The sequence below is a fragment of the Trachypithecus francoisi genome, unplaced genomic scaffold, assembly GCF_009764315.1.
Source record: "Trachypithecus francoisi isolate TF-2019V2 unplaced genomic scaffold, Tfra_2.0 Lachesis_group2, whole genome shotgun sequence".
In the NCBI taxonomy this organism is placed as follows: Eukaryota; Metazoa; Chordata; class Mammalia; order Primates; family Cercopithecidae; genus Trachypithecus; species Trachypithecus francoisi.
The window spans coordinates 1,476,540-1,495,482 of record NW_022681465.1 but is presented as its reverse complement, the minus strand read 5'-3'; the positions used below and the strand labels follow the sequence as shown (position 1 = coordinate 1,495,482).

At 53.4% G+C, this 18,943-nt stretch overlaps 1 protein-coding gene and 3 long non-coding RNA genes across 5 annotated transcripts; 3 read left to right on the top strand and 1 right to left on the bottom strand.

Moving 5' to 3' along the window:
• Positions 1-1,318: 1,318 nt before the first annotated feature.
• LOC117064713 lies at positions 1,319-9,507 on the top strand. Of its 2 annotated transcripts, XR_004429628.1 has the most exons (4): positions 1,319-1,790; positions 2,666-2,727; positions 6,742-6,855; positions 8,610-9,507. It is a non-coding gene; the product is annotated as an uncharacterized LOC117064713 (long non-coding RNA). The 2 variants fall into 2 exon arrangements; XR_004429627.1 differs by lacking the exon at positions 8,610-9,507 and having other exon boundaries at positions 1,454-1,790; positions 2,666-7,105.
• Positions 9,508-10,031: 524 nt separating this feature from the next.
• LOC117064714 lies at positions 10,032-10,398 on the top strand. The gene is made up of 2 exons (XR_004429629.1): positions 10,032-10,115; positions 10,259-10,398. It is a non-coding gene; the product is annotated as an uncharacterized LOC117064714 (long non-coding RNA).
• Positions 10,399-10,965: 567 nt separating this feature from the next.
• Positions 10,966-15,803, bottom strand: LOC117064661 (proline-rich receptor-like protein kinase PERK10). Its single transcript, XM_033178651.1, has 6 exons — positions 15,736-15,803; positions 15,328-15,501; positions 14,859-15,139; positions 14,338-14,537; positions 12,484-12,679; positions 10,966-11,883 (listed from the first exon to the last, which is right to left on the bottom strand). The coding sequence occupies exons 1-6, from the start codon at positions 15,801-15,803 to the stop codon at positions 11,351-11,353; spliced, it is 1,452 nt and encodes a 483-aa protein (XP_033034542.1). The 3' UTR covers positions 10,966-11,350.
• Positions 15,804-15,930: 127 nt separating this feature from the next.
• Positions 15,931-18,937, top strand: LOC117064711. Its single transcript, XR_004429626.1, has 3 exons — positions 15,931-16,186; positions 16,239-17,954; positions 18,262-18,937. It is a non-coding gene; the product is annotated as an uncharacterized LOC117064711 (long non-coding RNA).
• Positions 18,938-18,943: the final 6 nt, after the last annotated feature.

Here is an 18,943-nt window from a genome sequence, read left to right as displayed (position 1 = left end):
AAGTAAATGCTTTTGTAAACTAAGAGGAAGTATTAATATGGACGTTTGAGCAGACATTTAAGTGTCGGGACAAAGAATTAAAAACTAGCACAGGCACCCCTGAAGCATGATAGGGTGGCAACAGAAGGGCTGATTTAGTTTCCAAGAAACAGCTGACAGGCAGTGTTGTGTGTGTGTCTACTGCTTAGGAACCCAAAACAAACCTTCAGACCGTTTTCATGAGTACTGAGACCAAGAAAACCACTGGACAGTGGGTGGTCTGGAAATGTAAATGTTTATGATTCTCCACTAATGAGTCATGGAACCATGTTTCATACTGAAAATGTTTTGTAAATGTGGGTTTCAAGGTTTCAAAGTGAACCCATATGTGTTAGGAGAAAGGACACACCAAAGAAGTAAAATAATTGGGTTAATATAAAAAGAAAGTAGAATATTGCCCACAGAGAAGATGTGGATAATTCCTAACACAGATCGAAGGCACCAAGAAGGTGAGCTGTGTGTAAGACATTCAGACCTGCACCGTCCCCTGCAGTAGACACAGACAACATCTTGGTAGGCAACTGGGTGAAAATTCAGAGACAACCCTAGGAACTACGAGGATGAAAAGAGCATTCATGGAATGAGGCACTGAAGAACCTGAAAAGCTGGAATAACCCCATGAAATAATGAGAATAATTGTAGTAGCCTGTAGTATCCTGAACCGGGGCACAGGTCACAGGACTGGGGTGGAAGGCGGCACGGAGTACGCGCGCGGGAAAGCCCCAGGGATCACAGTGGCCCAAAGCTGGGCACTTCCCAATTCCGGGAATTGGTGCTGCAGGCACTCCAGGTTCCACCGCAGAACTGTGTCCAGCACGGAGGCAGTGCTGTCTGGGGGAGGCAGGGCTGCACCACCACCAGGGGCGGGAAGGGACCGGGAAGGGAGGCGCCCAGTGTTTCCAGCTGCACTGGGCGCCTGGGTCGGGGGTGGCGCTGATGTAGAGCGCGGGGGCGCAGGCTAAACCTAAGAGGGAAGCTTTTGGGGGCGGAACAGACAACACTGCATATTGCCCTTCCCACCCGAATTGTGTTTTACCTTTTTTTTTTCTTTTTCTTTTTGAGACGGAGTTTCTCTCTTGTTACCCAGGCCTGGAGTGCAATCGCCCGATCTCGGCTCACTGCAACTTCGGCCTCCCGGGTTCAAGCAATTCTCCTGCCTCAGCCTCCCGAGTAGCTGGGATTACAGGCGTGTGCCACCACACCTGGCTAATTTTGTATTTTTAGTAGATACGAGGTTTCTCAATATTGGCCAGGCTGGTCTCGAACTCCCGACTTCAGGTGATCCACCGGCCTCGGCCTCCCACAGCGCAGGGATCACAGGCGTGAGCTATTGCGCCCCGCCCAGAGTTTCCGACTGTTAGCCTGAATCACATTCAAGTCAAAACTTCTTTCTATAAAAGAACTAAAAGGCAAACTAAGTCCTTGCTCCATCACTGCCTGTCCCGGATCGCGGCGCGGGGCATTTTCCCCAAGCGCCTTCAAACACCGCGCCCAGGCGGCCTGCGCCGGAGCATCCCCCGCACACGCATTTCCTGCGCCCCCGGAAGTGGCGGGAACGCCAGGCCCTGCCCCCGGCAGAGGCGGAAGCGGAATCGCCTTGAGAGATCTCCCGTCGCCGCAGGCGCCTTAGCCAGGCCGCGTGCCTTGGCCCTTGGCCGCCTACTCCTACCGCTCCGGCCCCGGAGCCGGCCCTGGGCTTGCTGCGGGCGCGGCGCTGCCGGACCAGTGCTGCTGTGGAACGTCCTCCAAAGGTGCGGCCTGGCACCGCCCCGGCACCTCCCGCCTCCGCCGCGGCCGCCCCCGATCCCCGCGGCCGCCCCTGTCCCCTGCCGCGACCCCTGCCCAGATCGACGCGGCCGCCCCCGTCCCCTGCCCCGACCGCCGCGGCCTCCCGGGTTCCCTGCCCCGACCGACGGACGCGGCCGCCCCCGTCCCCTGCCGGGTCCCCTGCGGTCTCCCCCGTCCCCTGTGGGTCTCCTGTGGCCGCCCCCGCCTCCTGCCCGGTCCCTGTGCTGTGCGCTGGGCCCTTCCAGAGGTGCAGTGTGCGCCGCTGCAGACCCGAGGTCGCGGCCGCCGGCTCCTGGGCTAGGCCCTTTTTCTGGCCTCAAGAGCCGCCAGGTGGAGGGTCTCCAGGGGTGCGTGTTCGGGGAAAGCAGAGCCAGACTGGGCGCTGTTGAAGTGTCAGCAGCCAAGGAAGCAGCAGCGACCTGGCGTCTGCTCGGGGCAGGTGACCTTTACGGCGGCGCCTTCTGTCCCGGGTCGCTTTTCCACTGAATGAATGACCGAAACTGTAGTGACTCGTGGCCGGGGAATGCCTTAGTTATCTGAGGGAATCTTGTTTGTGAAAAAGGGAAACTGGTGTAAATGTGAATTCAGACAGGCCAGGAGAGGAAGGAAGGGAAGGATTGAGAGAGAAAGATGATGGGCGTCTTAGGGGAAGACCACGCTTGGACGTGGGCTCCTGGGGCACTTCCTGGATTCCCCTGCCCTCCTCCTCGGGATGGGAGAGGCGGAGGTTCAGGAGGCTCCGATCCTTCCAGAGTCGGTGCAGGGTTGACAGGAGACGTTTGTTTTGCTTTTCCTGAACTTTGGATCGCCAGCTTATGTGGTCTTCTTGATGTTGTAGGGTTGATAAAGACAGGAGTGGAGTGATATCGGACACCGAGCTTCAGCAAGCTCTCTCCAACGGTGAGTGGGCCAGTGGGACCTGGGTCCGGACCGAGAAGCCGCTGAGTGGGCCAGTGGGACCTGGGTCCAGACCCAGAAGCCTGCTCTGCTCGCAGTGGACAACTTTCTTTCTGAAGTTCATTTTCCAAGGAGAAAGGGATCATTAGGACAAAGTATTATTACTGCTTCCTGGTGGAGATGCTTCTGGTTTATGTTGTGGCTGCCGCTGTTACTGCTTGGAGTGCCTCACCAAGCCGGCTAACAACTGCGTGCATGAGCACAAGGAAAGGCTTCTTGAGAAATGAAAACACGGTTGTAGGTTTAGGAGGGGAATAGGAAGCTTAGCTCTGTACAGCCGGAAGCCTTTTGGTAAGTTGGAGGTCCTTGAATTTCCTCGGTGACTACATCTTGATGACTTCTCTGAATAGACCTTCGAGGGCATTGGGGGGTGATTGTTGGAGGGCTTGGGGAGGTCAGGCAGCACTTGTGTGGGAATGTGGCTGTTACAGGAGCCGCAGAAACGGGGACTGCATTCCTGGGGAAAGGATCGGGGGTGTTGGAGGCGCTGGCAGGGGAATTACAGGGAGGTGTTCTTATCAGTGTGCGAATACTGGGCGTTCAGGCAGCGGGAAATCCGGGTCTTCGGTGTTGTGAGCTCCCTGGAGTTCTTGCCAGTTTCAGCTCAATTGATCCCCCTCCCCTGCGGTATCATTGGACACATTTTACTTCATTGTACACCTGACTGCCGCTTTTTCTGTAATCCCTCGGGGCAGTCATCTTTTCTGAATCTGTGTATAGTTTGCCTTTCCAGATCCGTGCCATTTAAGCTAGAAAAGGGATCAGTTTTGAGATGTTGTGAAAATGTTGAAAGGCTCCTCGTTATTAGTGGGAAGGACCTGATGTTGCCAGAGACTGGACTGGGACGCGGGGGGAGCACTAGGGCTGCTGGACACTGCCTCACTGCACAGTGCATGGAGGGACGCTGGATTCAGCCTTACTGCCTAATGATTTGTGAGGATTTGTGTTTTCAGAGTAACATGTTTACCTTATATTCTGACATCAGTTCCTGATACGTGACGTGTGGGCCACAGATGCTGGTGTATTATTTCACATGCATTTATATAGATTGTTTTCAGGGAATTCAGAAATTCTGTTATCTCTGCACTAGTGATTGTGCTTTCTTGATTTTTCTCTTTTCATTATTCTTAAATCCTTTTTTCTGTTTGCATCTCAGTTCATTTATACTTGGGAAGTGCAAGACATGGCTACTAGAAAAACATGTGAAGAGAACCTGGAATCCAGTAGGCTACAATTTGGCAAATCTTAGCTTAAAACGTCCTAAGTGTTGGCCACAGTGGATGCAGATGGCTCTGTGCATCGTCTGTGAAATGTGGTCCGATGACCACCCAGGTTCAAGTGGTTTGTCACCAGGGTGGTACGAGCCACACAGAGGGCCCTCCCCAGAAGCCATGTCGCAGAGACATTTATTTTGAGTGGTTTTCCAGTGAGTGATGGAAGGTTTATGATCCATTTTAACAGCCTGATTTTTATGCGTTTGCTCAAGTTTTTAGATTTTAGGTTTAGTTTTAGGTTTTCTGTTAAACTAGCTCACCTAGGAGTGGTGGTCAAATACTGGACCTCATTAGCATGAAAGTCTGCCCACCTTGGCAGGCTCGCCTGGAGTGCTTTGGGGCCTGCCTGGATTCCAGTCCTGGCTCTACCAGTTTTGTGTCCTCACCGTTACTGGGAGGGAATATTGAGGAAATGCATGCGAGCTGCTTCCCGTGATCCTGGCACAGAGCAAGTGCTCAGTGACCGTCAGCTGCGATTATTAGTGGCTAATACACGACCACTGTTCTTGGCCAACCAGCCCGCTCAAAGCTTTGATGCAAAGCTAATGATGGTGATGATGGTTTCCACTTAACACCCACACGCTGGGCTAGGCACTTAACCCAAATCCAGGGTCAGCATTATTGTTTGGGGGTGGGGGCAGACACCTCCTGCTCTGACTTTTGTGTTTGGGTTCCCGTATTTTCACCAGAGGGTGTTTGTTAGTCCTGCCCCACTTCAGCTGGTCCTCAAAGCATATATAGCTCTTTAACCATCAGCAAGTATCTGTCAGAACATAATGCTGATTTCACTGCTACTAAATATCTACCAGGAGCCTGCTTGAGAGAGAGAATTGCCTGAGAGGTGCTGAGTCCACCATTCCTGAGATACTTTGAAATCAGTGTGTGGCTTAACCCAAGCTGTGTGTCGGGACCCTCTCACTGTGTTCCCAATGGAGTCACTTTTCTTAGGCACCCCCCTTTACCTTGGGCTCTGAGCTTCCTCTGCCTTTCATCTCTGTAGGATGAAGCCCACGTGCCCTTCAGGATGCAAAGCCCTCTTCTCTAAAGTGCCTGCCGGGCCAGGTGCAGTGGCTCACGCCTGACCTCCCAACCCTTTGGGAGACCAAGGCAGGGGAATCGCTTGAGCACAGGAGTTTGAGACCAGCCTGGGCAACATTGTGAGGCCCTGTTCCTTGAATTGCCCTGGGAGATTTCCTCAGCTTGTGCTGGGGGCATGTGGCCCCATGAAGCCCGTAGTCACTGTCCACCCTGAGGGACGCTGGCTTTGGGGCTCACATGCCTGCTGCGGGGCAGCCACAGGAGATAGCCGCCCTGTTCCTCCCTGGAGCTGGAGCTGCAGTGTGTTCTCAGCAGCTGTTCTGTTTTGTTTGCATCTTATAAACCATTTACCTGATTACAGTTTCCTCTTCAATTTAGCTGCTAGAAAATTTAAAGTCCGGTTGGCAGCTCGCCAGTAATGAGAGTTTAGAGTGGAGGTAAACTTTATGACAGAGTCTTAGACCTCTTCACTTTCTCCTCAGCCAACATGGTTAACATTTACTGTATTTTGCTGTACTGTGTCTTTGTGTTTCCTGAGTTCCTTCTGGAATAAGGCAGGTCATTAGTAAGCGCAGGGTCGTCTCACGGCCTCAGGCAGTGGGCGGTGCTGTCCGTGCTCCCTTTCCGGTTGCCTGTGGTAGCTCTCAAGTTGCAGGGCTGCGATTTGAAGCCTGATTTAGTGCACCGTGTTTCTGTCGTGTTCTGTGGTGATTTGTCCTCACACGTGAGCATTCACCCTGTGGCCCGGTGTTTTCCACCACACCTCTGCCTGCTGGCATCCTACTGGATGTCTCAGCCGAGCCACTGTTCTGGATCCCTTGTCCCCAACCCCTTTGCTTTGGGCTCTGAGCTGCTTCTGCCTTTCATCTCTGTAGGATGAAGCCCCACCCGCCCTTCAGGATGCCAGCCTTGGCAGCATTGTGAGACCCTGTTTCTCCAAAAAGTCAACAAAATGAACCAAGTGTGGTGGTGCACGCCTGTAGTCCCAGCTACTTGGGAGGCTGAGATGGGAAGATTATTTGAGCCTGGGAGGTTGAGGCTGCATTGAGCTGAGATCAAGCCACTGCACTCCACCCTGGGAGACAGAGCGAAACCCTATCTCAAAAAAACACAGAGAGTGGATGCTGTTCCTGCCATTGGGTCATCGCAGCATTTTTCTTTTCTCTGATGCGCACCTTTTTCCTCATCGTGGGGTCTCGTGTTTTCGTAGTTCCCTCTCGCTACTGGATTGTGAGCTGCGTGAAGGAAGGTTCATAGTTGGGTTGTATGTACAGGCACACAGAATTTGTCTTTGGACAGGCACATATCAATCCGCTTCCTTCTCCTCTCTGAATTTCTTTATATAAAAAAATAATTAGAGATGGAGTCTCACTGTCTTTCCCAGGCTGGTCTCAAACTCCTAGGCTCAAGTGATCCTCCCGCCTCAGCCTCAGCCTATACTAATATGAATTCTTCTACTAATGTGATTGAAATTAGTGTGACTTCTATAATAATTGTTCTCCCAGATTGGACTTCTGTTTTGATAGAAGTAAATTATTAGGCTAATTCAATAAATTAATATATTACTGGTAGAAAAACTGAAGCTACAAAATGGCCTGGTTTCTCACTTCAGTTAAATTTGTGCTTCTGAGTGTTTGTATTGTAGGTGAAACTGCACTGAGAAGGTATTTGTGGCCCGTACACTGATTCCTTGATGAGACTTGTTTGCACAGGAGAGCTGCTAAAAATTCCTGCTCTCAGGGAGGTCTGTGGTAAACAGGTATGAAGAAGAAAACTGTTCTCTGCCATTCTTTTTGCAATAAAATGTTACAAACTATCTTGAGTTTGATCCCTTTCGGGTGTTTGGTTTTTTGTTTTTTTTTTTAACATTCACATATTTCTTGGAATCATAAGAAATTAACTTTGTGCTTCTGAAGTAGGTTTGCCTTAATATAACACTGATGTATTTGTAAGGGGCTGTATTTTTAAAACTGTACTTTAAAAAATAATAATTCTTACATTCTTTTGAAGGTTTTTGTTTGTTTGTTTTTGAGACGGAGGCTCGCTTTGTCGCCCAGGCTGGAGTGCAGTGGCGTGATCTTGGCTCACTGCAACCTCCACGTCCGGGGTTCAAGCGATTCTCCTGCCTCAGCCTCCTGAGTAGCCAGGACTATAGGCGCCCGCCACCACGCCCAGCTAAATTTTTGTATTTTTAGTAGAGACGGGGTTTCACTGTGTTAGCTAGGATGGTCTCGATCTCCTGACCTCATTATCTGCCTGCCTCGGCCTCCCACAGTGCTGGGATTATAGGCGTGAGCCAGGGGGCCAATATGGTGAAACCTCATCTCTACTAAAAATGCAAAATTAGTCCGGAATGGTGGTATGCGCCTGTAATCCCAGCTACCTGGGAGGCTGAGGCATGAGAATCACTTGAATCCGGGAGGCAGAGGTTGCAGTGAGCTGAGATCGTGCCACTGCACTCCAGCCTGGGGGACAGTGAGACTCTATCTCAAAAAAAACAAAAAACCAAAAAAAAATGGAATAACCCTTGTTTAGGTGTTACAAAATCCAGGCCAGACAAATCTAAACTAATCTCACACCCAGTTCCTAGATTAGTCTCTTCTCCAGCTCAGGTTTGGCCTAAGCCTCAGGGGTCCTTACTTGGTGGGCGCCACCTGCTCCCTTCCCCACCTTTGTTCCTGTTTTTCCTCTGCTGGCTCCTCCGGGGTTGGGTGTGTTCAGAGGCGGAGACAGGCTAAAGGTCTTTGGCTTTTAGGCTCTGCTGATGGGTGAGTTCCAGATACTAGCTTTCTCTTGTAGGATATTTCATTTAGTTATCTATTAAAAATATTTATTTAGAACACACCATTCATGTGCCAGATACTGTTCCAGGCACTGGGGATAGGGTGATAAATGAGATCAACAGAAACACCTGCCCACGTTAAGCTCCTCTTCTAGGGAAGACGAAAAAGAGAGAAAATACACGTGTCCTTAGTACATTAGAAGGTTCCAAGTACTGTAAAGAAAAATAAAGCAGGCTGGACTCGGTGGCTCATGCCTGTGATCCAAGCATTTTGGGAGGCTGAGGTGGGAGGATTACTTGAGCTCAGGAATTTGAGACAGCCTGGGCAGCATGGCAAATCCTGTCTCTACCAAAAAAAAATAAAATTAGCTGGGTGTGGTGGCAGCATCTGTAGTCCCAGCCACTGGGGAGGCTGAGGAGAGAGAATTGCTTCAGCCCGGGAGGTGAAGGTTGCAGTGAGCCGAGATCGTGCCATTGCACTCCAGCCTGGGTGATAGAGCCAGAACCTGTCTCAAAAAAAAAGAAAGAAAATGAAAAAAAGAAAGCAGAGATGGGGCAAGCAGGGGAGAGGGCTGGGGACACAGGGGAGGGATTGGGAACACGGAGAGGCTGGGGACGCAAGCTTTCCTGAGTTCCCACAGTTCTCTGCCCCTCTTCTGTCGCACGGGGCGTGGGCCCCCTGGGGCTTGTGGTGGTTTTGCGCCAAGCTAATATCTTGTTCTTCCCAACAGACAGAGGCCCACTGAGGCTTCTCTGTCCTCCGCGGGGAACAGCATTGGGCTAAACCTGCAGACACCATTGCAAAGGGAAGTCAGCTCAGGCGAACCCGCTGGTGAAGAATGATCCCAGCGTGGGGACACAGAGGCCGACATTTCTTGCCGTGGGTGATTTAATGTTGGGCCTCAATTTTTCACTCCCCCGGTAAGAGTGTGACACAGCTCGCAGCTGCAGGCTAGCCAGGGCCCGAGGGAGGGTGGACGGACTTACCCATCCCATGGGTGTTGCTTATGGCTGGGTGACTTGCTTCTGCCAACGAGATTTGCACAGACACAGCACGAGCAGAAGCCTGGAATGTGCGGGCACGACCAGACCTGCCCTCTAAGGCTCTTGATTTTCCCCATGAGATGCACGTGCCCTGGGGAACAGCGGCTCTGGCTGCAGGATGAGAGGCGTGTGGAGCACACATGGTTCCCACGCTCAGCCTGGAGTCAAGCCCAGACTAGATCAGCCTAAGCCCAGCCACGCCACAGGTGCAGGAGTGAAGAGCAAATGCTAACTGTCCATGACAGTGGCTTTCAAAGGGGCATGTCGTGTGCCTCATCCCAGCAACAGTGACGGCATTTCTCTGTCAGTCAGTCGGGAAATGATTATTGACAAACAGTGTGCTGGGAAACTAGAGTGATTTTAGTAGATTTGGCCTCTATTCTGACAGAGCTTCCTTTCTAGAGGGGAAGGCAGATGATGGATAGATAGATAAATATAAATGATTCTAATAGGTTGGGGCAGCAGTCATTAAAAGTAATGGCAAAAAAAAAAAAGTGGGAAGGAGCTGGTGCTGCAGTTCGTTAATAGTAATAGCAAAAACCTCGATGACTTCTGCAGCAACCTAACACGGTCATCACGGGTGTGCAAAATGTGGCAGTGGGGGAGTTCCAAGTGCTAGGATGGCATCTGGCTTCCTGGAGTCAGATGGGTTGTCAGCCTAACCAAGGTGAAGTCCCAGTGAGGGAGTGGGCAGGGAGCGATATTTCAGTGGAGACTCCAAGGATGAATGGTGTTTAGAGAGGAAACCCTGATAGTGAGGGGGGAGTGTGTCTGGCACAGAGAAGAGCCTGTGCCAAGGCCAGTGGGGCGGGAGGACACCGTGTGTTCATCCACCTGAGGGGCGACCAGCAGGCGGGAGCTGAGGGAGTTAAGAGGAGGATGTGGAGCCCGGGAAAGGCACCCCAGGCAGAGGGCACAGCAGGGGAAAGGTCCGGAGTCAGGCCTGAGCCTCTGTGGTTTGGGGAACTGACAGAGGCCTGTCTGGCAGGAAGGGAATGGCAGAGGGGAGAGACCTCAGGCCAGAGTAGACGCAGGGCCGTGCTGGGCACTGTGGGCTGTGGATGGTAGCTGGCATTTAAGAGGGGAGATCATAAGCCGGACAGGGGGGTGAAGGGCCGGGCTGGGCACCAGAGTGAAGACCATAGGCCAGGGTAGAGGGCAGGGCCGTGCTGGGCACTGTAGGATATAGATGGGTGCTGGCATGTGAGAGGGGAGTCCACAGACCAGGGCAGAGGGCAGGGCCATGCTGGGCACTGTAGGATATAGATGGGTGCTGGCATGTGAGAGGGGAGTCCACAGACCAGGGCAGAGGGCAGGGCCATGCTGGGCATTGTAGGATATAGATGGGTGCTGGCATGTGAGAGGGGAGTCCACAGACCAGGGCAGAGGGCAGCAGGGCCATGCTGGACACCTTGGGCTGTGAATGGGAGCTGGCATTTATGCTCGGGTGATGGGAACGTGTTAAAAGATTTTAAGGAGGGGAGTAACATTTGGGATTAATGTGTATTCTGGAATCTAAACAAAGTAAATTCATAGTTTGAATTTTCACAAGACTTCTACACAGGCAGAGAGAAATAAGATCGTGTCTACGGCTGTGTGTTGATTCTATTAAAAATATTTCTGGCCGGGCGCGGTGGCTCAAGCCTGTAATCCCAGCACTTTGGGAGGCCGAGACGGGCGGATCATGAGGTCAGGAGATCGAGACCATCCTGGCTAACACGGTGAAACCCCGTCTCTACTAAAAAATACAAAAAACTAGCCGGGCGTGGTGGTGGCGCCTGTGGTCCCAGCTACTCGGGAGGGTGAGGCAGGAGAATGGCGTGAACCCGGGAGGCGGAGCTTGCAGTGAGCTGAGATGGTGCCACTGCACTCCAGCCTGGGCGACAGAGCAAGACTCCATCTCAAAAAAAAAAAAAAAAAAAAAAAAATTTCTAAGTTTTTAAACGTCATTTCAAATGCTGTGTTTCTATCTCACATTGGACATAAGTAGATTACAAGGTTAATGGAAAGTAGAAAAGTTAACTCATGAACATAAAAGATACATCGATTTGAAAACAAAATATTTATTCATTTACTTCGGCTGCAGTTTTCTTGACTGCTGAATTTCGTGAGAAGGGATTGTTCAGGGAGGGTTGTGGGGCTGAAGACCCGGACAGGAGCTGGTGCTACGGCTGTTCAAATCTGAGGGTGGTGGAGCTGGAGCCTTGGGGAGGAGCCGACGCTGCCTTTTAAGTCTGAGAGTCGTTGAGCTGGAGGTCCACGGAGGAGCTGGTGCTGCCACTGATGTCTTAAGTTGTGGAGCTGAAGACAGTGAAGGAGCCGGTGTGGCTGTTCCTCTGTGAGGGTCGTGGAGCTGGAGATCCAGCGGGAGAGGTGATCTAGTTTGAGGTTCATGCAGCTGCAGACCCAGAGAGGAGCTGGTGTTTCTTTAGTTTGAGGGTCGCGCAGCTGTAGAACCCAGGAGGAGCTGGCATTTTTCTAGTATTAGTGTCCTGCAACTGGAGAGGAGCTCATGTTCCAGTTTGAGGGCCGTGCAGCTGGAGACCTGAGGGGGAGCCGATGTTCCAGTTTGAGGGCCGTGCAGCTGGAGACCTGAGGGGGAGCCGATGTTCCAGTTTGAGGGCCGTGCAGCTGGAGACCCGGCGGGGAGCTGATGTTCCAGTTTGAGGCTGTGCTGCTGTAGATCCGCGGGGAGCCGATGTTCCAGTTTGAGGGCCGTGCAGCTGGAGACCCGCGGGGGAGCCGATGTTCCAGTTTTAAGGGCCATGCAGCTGGAGACCCTACGGGGAGCTAATGTTCCATTTTTAGGGCCATGAAGCAGGAGACCTGGCAGGGAGCTGATGTTCCAGTTTGAGGCCGTGCTGCTATAGATCCGCGGGGAGCCGATGTTCCAGTTTGAGGGCCGTGCAGCTGGAGCCAGGGCTGAGCTGATGTTCCAATTTGAGGGCCGTGCAGCTGGAGACCCGGTGGGGAGCTGATATTCCAGTTGGAGGGCCTTGCAGCTCGAGACCTGATGGGGAGCAGATGTTCCAGTTTGAGGGCGGTGCAGCTGGAGACCCGGGGCAGAACTGATGTTTTAGTTTCAGGGCTGTGTAGCTGGAGCCTGGGCGGGGAACTGATGTTCCAGTATGAGGGCCGTGCACCTGGAGACCCGGGGGGGAACATCAAACTGGAACATCAGCTCCCCTCCTGGGCTCCAGTTGCATGGCCCTCAAACTGGAACATCAGCTGCCTGTAGGGTCTCCAGCTACACGGCTCTCAAACTGGAACATTGGCTCCCCGCCTGGTCTGCAGCTGCACGGTTCTCAAACTAGAACATCAGCTTTCTTGCCATGTGTCCAGCTGCACGGCCCTCAAACTGCAACATCAGCTACCCCCGAGTCTCCAGCTGCATGGCGCTCAAACTGGAATGTCAGCTGCCCACCGGGTCTCCAGCTGCACGGACCTCAAACTGGAACAGTTTGAACTCGGTGGGGCAGCTCCTGTTCCAGTTTGAGGGCTGTGCAGCTGGAGCCCAGGGCTGAGCCAATGTTCCAGTTTGAGGGCCGTGCAGCTGGAGACCCAGCGGGGAGCTGATGTTCCAGTTTGAGGGGCGTGCAGCTGTAGATCTGGGGGGAGCTGATGTTCCAGTTTGAGAGCCGTGCAGTTGGAGACTCGGCGGGGAGCGGATGTTCCAGTTTGAGGGCCATGCATCTGGAGACTCATCAGGGAGCTGATGTTCCAATTGGAGGGCCGGGGAGCTGGACACACGGGTAAGCTAATGCTCCAGTTTGAGGGCAGTGCTGCTGTAGACCCAGTGGGGAGCTGATGTTCCAGTTTGAGGGCCGTGCCGCTGGACACATGGCAAGAGAGATGATGTTCTAGTTTGAGAACCGTGCAGCTGGAGACCAGGAGGGGAGCTGATATTCCAGTTTAAGGGCCATGCAGCTGGAGACCGGGCGGGGAGCCAGTGTTCCAGTTTGAGAGCCGTGCAGCTGGAGACCCTACAGGGAGCTTATGTTCCAGTTTGAGGGCCGTGCAACTGGAGACCCGGTGGGGAGCTGATGTTCCAGTTTGAGGGCCGTGCTGCTGGAGAACCGTGGGGGAGTTGATGTTGCAGTTTGAGGGCCGTGCAACTGGAGATTCAGGGTGGCACCGATGTTCCAGTTTGAGGGCGATGCAGCTGGAGACCCGGTGGGAGCTGATGTTCCAGTTTGAGGGCCTGGAAGCTGATGTTCCCGTTTAAAAGCCATGCAGCTGGAGACACGGCAGGAAGCTCATGTTCCAATTTGAGGATCGTGCAGCTGGAGAACTAGGGAGGAGCTGATGTTGTTTTCATTTGAGAGCCGTGGAGCTGGAGACCTGGACAGGAACTGGTGTTCTAATTTGCCGGTTGTGGAGCTGGGGATGCAGGGAGGAGCTGTTGCCTTTATAGTTTGAGGGCCGTGGAGCTGAAGACCCTGGGAGGAGCTGTTATAGTTTGAGGGTCGTGCAGCTGGACACCCTAGGAGGAGCTGATGTTGTTGCAGTTTGAGTATTGTGCAGCTGGAGATCTGGGGGGAAGTGGTCCTGCGGTTCAAATCTGAGGGTCTCGGAGCTGGAACCTACGGGAGGAACCAGTGCTGCCTCTCATGTCTGAGGCTGTGGAGCTGGAGACCCGCGGAGGAGCCAGTGTTGGTGTTTCTAGTTGAGGGTTGTGGAGCTGGAGACCCGCAGAGGAGCCAGTGTTGGTGTTTCTAGTTGAGGGTCATGGAGCTGGAGACCCGTGGAGGAGCCGGTGTTGGTGTTTCTAGTTGAGGGTTGTGGAGCTGGAGATACAGGGTGGAGCATTGTTTTCTAGTTTGTGGGTCGTGGAGCTGGAGACCCACGGTGGAGCCGGAGTTGGTGTTTCTACTTGAGGTTCGTGGAGCTGGAGACCCGTGGAGGAGCCGGAGTTGGTGCTTCTAGTTGAGGGTGGTCGAACTGGAGACGGCGGAGTAGCCGCTGTTGGTGTTTTTGTTTGAGGGTCGTGGAGCTGGAGATACAGGGTGGAGTGTTGTTTTCTAGTTTGTGGGTTGTAGACCTGGACTCGTGGAGGAGCTGTCATTGGTGTTTCTGGTTGAAGGTCGTGGAGTTGGAGACACGCGGAGGAGCCGTTGTTGGTGTTTCTAGTTGAGGATCGTGGAGCTAGAGACTGTGGAGGAGCCGGTGTTGGTGTTTCTAGTTGAGGATCGTGGAGCTAGAGACTGCGGAGGAGCCGGTGTTGGTGTTTCTAGTTGAGGGTCGTGGAGCTGGAGACCCGCGGAGGAGCTATTGTTGGTGTTTCTCGTTAAGGGTTGTGGAGCTAGAGATACAGGGTGGAGCGTTGTTTTCTAGTTTATGGGTCGTGGAGCTGGAGACCCACGGAGGAGCCTGTGTTGGTATTTCTAGTTGAGGGTCGTGGAGGAGGAGACCCACAGAGGAGCTGCTGTTGGTGTTTCTTATTGAGGGTCGTCGTGCTGGAGACACGCGGAGGAGCCGCTGTTGGTGTTTCTCGTTGAGGGTCGTGGAGCTGGAGACCCGCGGAGGAGCCGGTGTTGCTATTTCTAGTTCAGGGTCATGGAGCTGGAGACCCGTGGAGCAGCCGGTGTTGGTGTTTCTAGTTGAAGGTTGTGGAGCTGGAGATCCAAGGAGGAGCCATTGTTGGTGTTTCTCGTTGAGTGTTCTGGAGCTGGAGATAACAGGATGGAGCATTGTTTTCTAGTTTGTGGGTCGTTTAGCTGGAGACCCGTGGAGGAGCCGGTGTTGGTGTTTCTAGTTGAGGCTCGTGGAGCTGGAGACCCACGGAGGAGCCGGTGTTGGTCTTTCTTGTAGAGCCTTGTGGAGCTGGAGACCGCGGAGGAGCCGGTGTTGGTGTTTCTAGTTTAGGGTTGGGGAGGTGGAGATAAAAGGGGGAACGTTGTTATTCTAGTTTGTGGCTCATGGAGCTGGCGACCCACGGAGGAGCCGTTGTTGGTGTTTCTCGTTGAGGGTTGTGCAGCTGGAGATACAGGGTGGAGCGTTGTTTTCTAGTTTGTGGGTCGTGGAGCTGGAGACCCGTGGAGGAGCTGTTGTTGGTGTTTCTGGTTCAGGGTCGTGGAGCTGGAGACCCGCGGAGGAGACAGTGTTGGTGTTTCTTGTTGAGAGTCGTGGAGCTGGGACCCGCGGAGGAGCCGGTGTTGGTGTTTCTAGTTGAAGGTCATGGAGCTGGAGACTTGTGGAGGAGGCGGAGTTGGTGTTTCTAGTTGAGGGTCATGGAGCTGGAGACCCGTGGAGGAGCCCTGTTGTGTTTCTAGTTGAGGGTCGTGGAGCTTAAGACCTGCGGTGTAGGCGCTCTTGGTGTTTCTAGTTGAGGGTCGTAGAGCTGGAGACCTGCAGAGGTGCAGGTGCTGGTGTTTCTAGTTGAGGGTCATGGAGCTGGAGACCCACGGAAGAGCCGGTGTTGGTGTTTCTAGTTGAGGGTTGTGGAGCTGGGACCGGCAGGGGAGCCGTTGTTGGTGTTTCTCATTGAGTGTTGTGGAGCTGGAGATACAGGGTGGAGCGCTGTTTTCTAGTTTGTGGGTCATGGAGCTGGAGACCGTGGAGGAGCCGGAATTGGTGTTTCTAGTTGAAGGTCGTGGAGCTGGAGATTCGCGGAGGACCCAGAGTTGGTGTTTCTAGTTGAGAGTCGTGGAGCTGGAGACCCACGGAGGAGCTAGAGTTGGTGTTTCTAGTTGAGGGTCATCAAGGTGGAGACGGCGGAGTAGCCGCTGTTGGTGTTTTTGTTTGAGGGTCGTGGAGCTGGAGATACAGAGTGGAGCATTGTTTTCTAGTTTGTGAGGTTGTGGACCTGGAGACCTGTGGAGGAGCTGTCGTTGGTGTTTCTGGTTGAGGGTCGTGAAGTTGGAGACACGCGGAGGAGCCATTGTTGGTGCTTCTAGTTGAGGATCGTGGAGCTAGAGACCCGCGGAGGAGCCAGTGTTGGTGTTTCTCGTTGAGGGTTGTGGAGCTGGAGATACAGTGTGGAGCATTGTTTTCTAGTTTGTGGTCGTGGAGCTGGAGACCCGTGGAGGAGCTGTTGTTGGTGTTTCTGGTTCAGGGTCGTGGAGCTGGAGACCCGCGGAGGAGACAGTGTTGGTGTTTCTTGTTGAGAGTCGTGGAGCTGGGACCCGCGGAGGAGCCGGTGTTGGTGTTTCTAGTTGAAGGTCATGGAGCTGGAGACTTGTGGAGGAGGCGGAGTTGGTGTTTCTAGTTGAGGGTCATGGAGCTGGAGACCCGTGGAGGAGCCCTGTTGGTGTTTCTAGTTGAGGTCGTGGAGCTTAAGACCTGCGGTGTAGGCGCTCTTGGTGTTTCTAGTTGAGGGTCGTAGAGCTGGAGACCTGCAGAGGTGCAGGTGCTGGTGTTTCTAGTTGAGGGTCATGGAGCTGGAGACCCACGGAAGAGCCGGTGTTGGTGTTTCTAGTTGAGGGTTGTGGAGCTGGGACCGGCAGGGGAGCCGTTGTTGGTGTTTCTCATTGAGTGTTGTGGAGCTGGAGATACAGGGTGGAGCGCTGTTTTCTAGTTTGTGGGTCATGGAGCTGGAGACCGTGGAGGAGCCGGAATTGGTGTTTCTAGTTGAAGGTCGTGGAGCTGGAGATTCGCGGAGGACCCAGAGTTGGTGTTTCTAGTTGAGAGTCGTGGAGCTGGAGACCCACGGAGGAGCTAGAGTTGGTGTTTCTAGTTGAGGGTCATCAAGGTGGAGACGGCGGAGTAGCCGCTGTTGGTGTTTTTGTTTGAGGGTCGTGGAGCTGGAGATACAGAGTGGAGCATTGTTTTCTAGTTTGTGAGGTTGTGGACCTGGAGACCTGTGGAGGAGCTGTCGTTGGTGTTTCTGGTTGAGGGTCGTGAAGTTGGAGACACGCGGAGGAGCCATTGTTGGTGCTTCTAGTTGAGGATCGTGGAGCTAGAGACCCGCGGAGGAGCCAGTGTTGGTGTTTCTCGTTGAGGGTTGTGGAGCTGGAGATACAGTGTGGAGCATTGTTTTCTAGTTTGTGGGTCGTGGAGCTGGTGACCCGTGGAGAAGCTGTTGTCGGTGTTTCTGGTTGAGGGTCATGGAGCTGGACACCCGCAGAGGAGCCAGAGTTGGTGATTTTAGTTCAGGGTCGTGGAGCTGGAGACCCGCAGAGGAGATGGTGTTGGTGTTTCTTATTGAGGGTCGTGGAGCTGGAGACCCGCGGAGGAGCTGGTGGTGGTGTTTCTAGTTGAGGGTCGTGGAGCTGGAGACCCGCGGAGGAGCCGGTGTTGGTGTTTCTAGCTGAGGGTTGTGGAGCTGGGACCCGCGGAGGAGCCATTGTTGGTGTTTCTCGTTTAGTGTTGTGGAGCTGGAGATACAAGGTGGAGCGTTGTTGTCTAGTGTGTGGGTCGTGGAGCTGGAGACCCATGGAGGAGCCAGTGTTGGTCTTTCTTGTAGAGCGTCGTGGAGCTGGAGACGCGCGGAGGAGCTGTTGTTGGTGTTTCTAGTTTAGGGTTGGGGAGGTGGAGATAAAAGGGGGAGCGTTGTTATTCTAGTTTGTGGGTTGTGGAGCTGGAGATCCATGGAGGAGCTCTTGTTAGTGTTTCCAGTCAAGGGTCGTGGAGCTGGCGACCCACGGAGGAGCCGTTGTTGGTGTTTTTTGTAGAGGGTCGTGGAGCTGGAGACCCGCGGAGGAGCCACTGTTGGTGTTTCTAGTTGAGGATCATGGAGCTGGAGACCCACGGAGGAGCCGGAGTTGGTGTTTCTAGTTGAGGGTCGTCGAGCTGGAGAGGGCGGAGTAGCCGTTGTTGGTGTTTTTGTTTGAGGGTCGTGGAGCTGGAGATACAGGGTGGAGCGTTGTTTTCTAGTTTGTGGGTCGTGGACCTGGAGACCCGTGGAGGAGCTGTCGTTGGTGTTTCTGGTTGAGGGTTGTGGAGTTGGAGACACGCAGAGGAGCCGTTGTTGGTGTTTCTAGTAGAGGATCGTGGCACTAGAGATCCGTGGAGGAGCCGGTGTTGGTGTTTCTAGTTGAGGGTCGTGGAGCTGTAGACCGGCGGAGGAGCCGTTGTTGGTGTTTCTAGTTAAGGTCATGGAGCTGAAGACCTGTGGAAGAGCCGTTGTTGGTGTTTCTTGTTGAGGGTTGTGGAGCTGGAGATACAGGGTGGAGTGTTGTTTTCTAGTTTATGGGTCGTGGAGCTGGAGACCCATGGAGGAGCTGGTGTTGGTGTTTCTCGTTGAGGGTTGTGGAGCTGGAGATACAGGGTGGAGCTTTGTTTTCTAGTTTGTGGGTCGTGGAGCTGGCGACCCGTGGAGGAGCTGTTGTCGGTGTTTCTGGTTGAGGGTCATGGAGCTGGACACCTGCGGAGGAGCCAGAGTTGGTGATTTTAGTTCAGGGTCGTGGAGCTGGAGACCTGCGGAGGAGCTGGTGTTGGTGTTTCTAGCTGAGGGTTGTGGAGCTGGGACCCGCGGAGGAGCCATTGTTGGTGTTTCTCATTGAGTGTTGTGGAGCTGGAGATACAGGGTGGAGTGTTGTTTTGTAGTTTGTGTGTCATGGAGTTGGATACTCGTGGAGGAGCTGGTGTTGGTGTTTCTAGTTGAGGGTCATGGAGCTGGAGACCCGCGGAGGAGCCCTGTTGGTGTTTCTAGTTGAGGGTCATGGAGCTCAAGACCTGCGGGGTAGGCGCTCTTGGTGTTTCTAGTTGAGGGTCGTAGAGCTGGAGACCCGCAGTGGTGCAGGTGTTGGTGTTTCTAGTTGAGGATCATGGAGCTGGACACCCATGGAGGAGCTGGTGTTGGTGTTTCTCGTTGAGTGTTGTGGAGCTGGAGATACAGGGTGGAGCAGTGTTTTCTAGTTTGTGGGTCGTGGAGCTGAAGACCTGTGGAGGAGCCGGAGTTGGTGTTTCTACTTGAAGGTCGTGGAGCTGGAGATCCGCGGAGGACCCGGAGTTGGTGTTTCTAGTTGAGGGTCGTGGAGCTGGAGACCCACGGAGGAGCCATTGTTGGTGTTTCTCGTTGAGTGTTGTGGAGCTGGAGATATAGGGTGATGCGTTGTTTTCTAGTTTTTTGTTTGTGGAG

Excerpts from the sequence above, each read along its gene's own strand:
- LOC117064661 (XM_033178651.1), bottom strand. The coding sequence starts at position 15,803 with ATGGCTCCTCCGCGTGTCTCCAACTTCACGACCCTCAACCAGAAACAC. Across the intron at positions 15,140-15,327 it reads ACACCAACACCGGCTCTTCC|AAACACCAACTCCGCCTCCT; the intron begins GTGGGTCTCCAG and ends ACCCTCAACTAG. Across the intron at positions 11,884-12,483 it reads GAACATCAGCTCCCCGCTGG|CTCCAGCTGCACGGCCCTCA; the intron begins GTCTCCAGCTGC and ends TCCCCACCGGGT.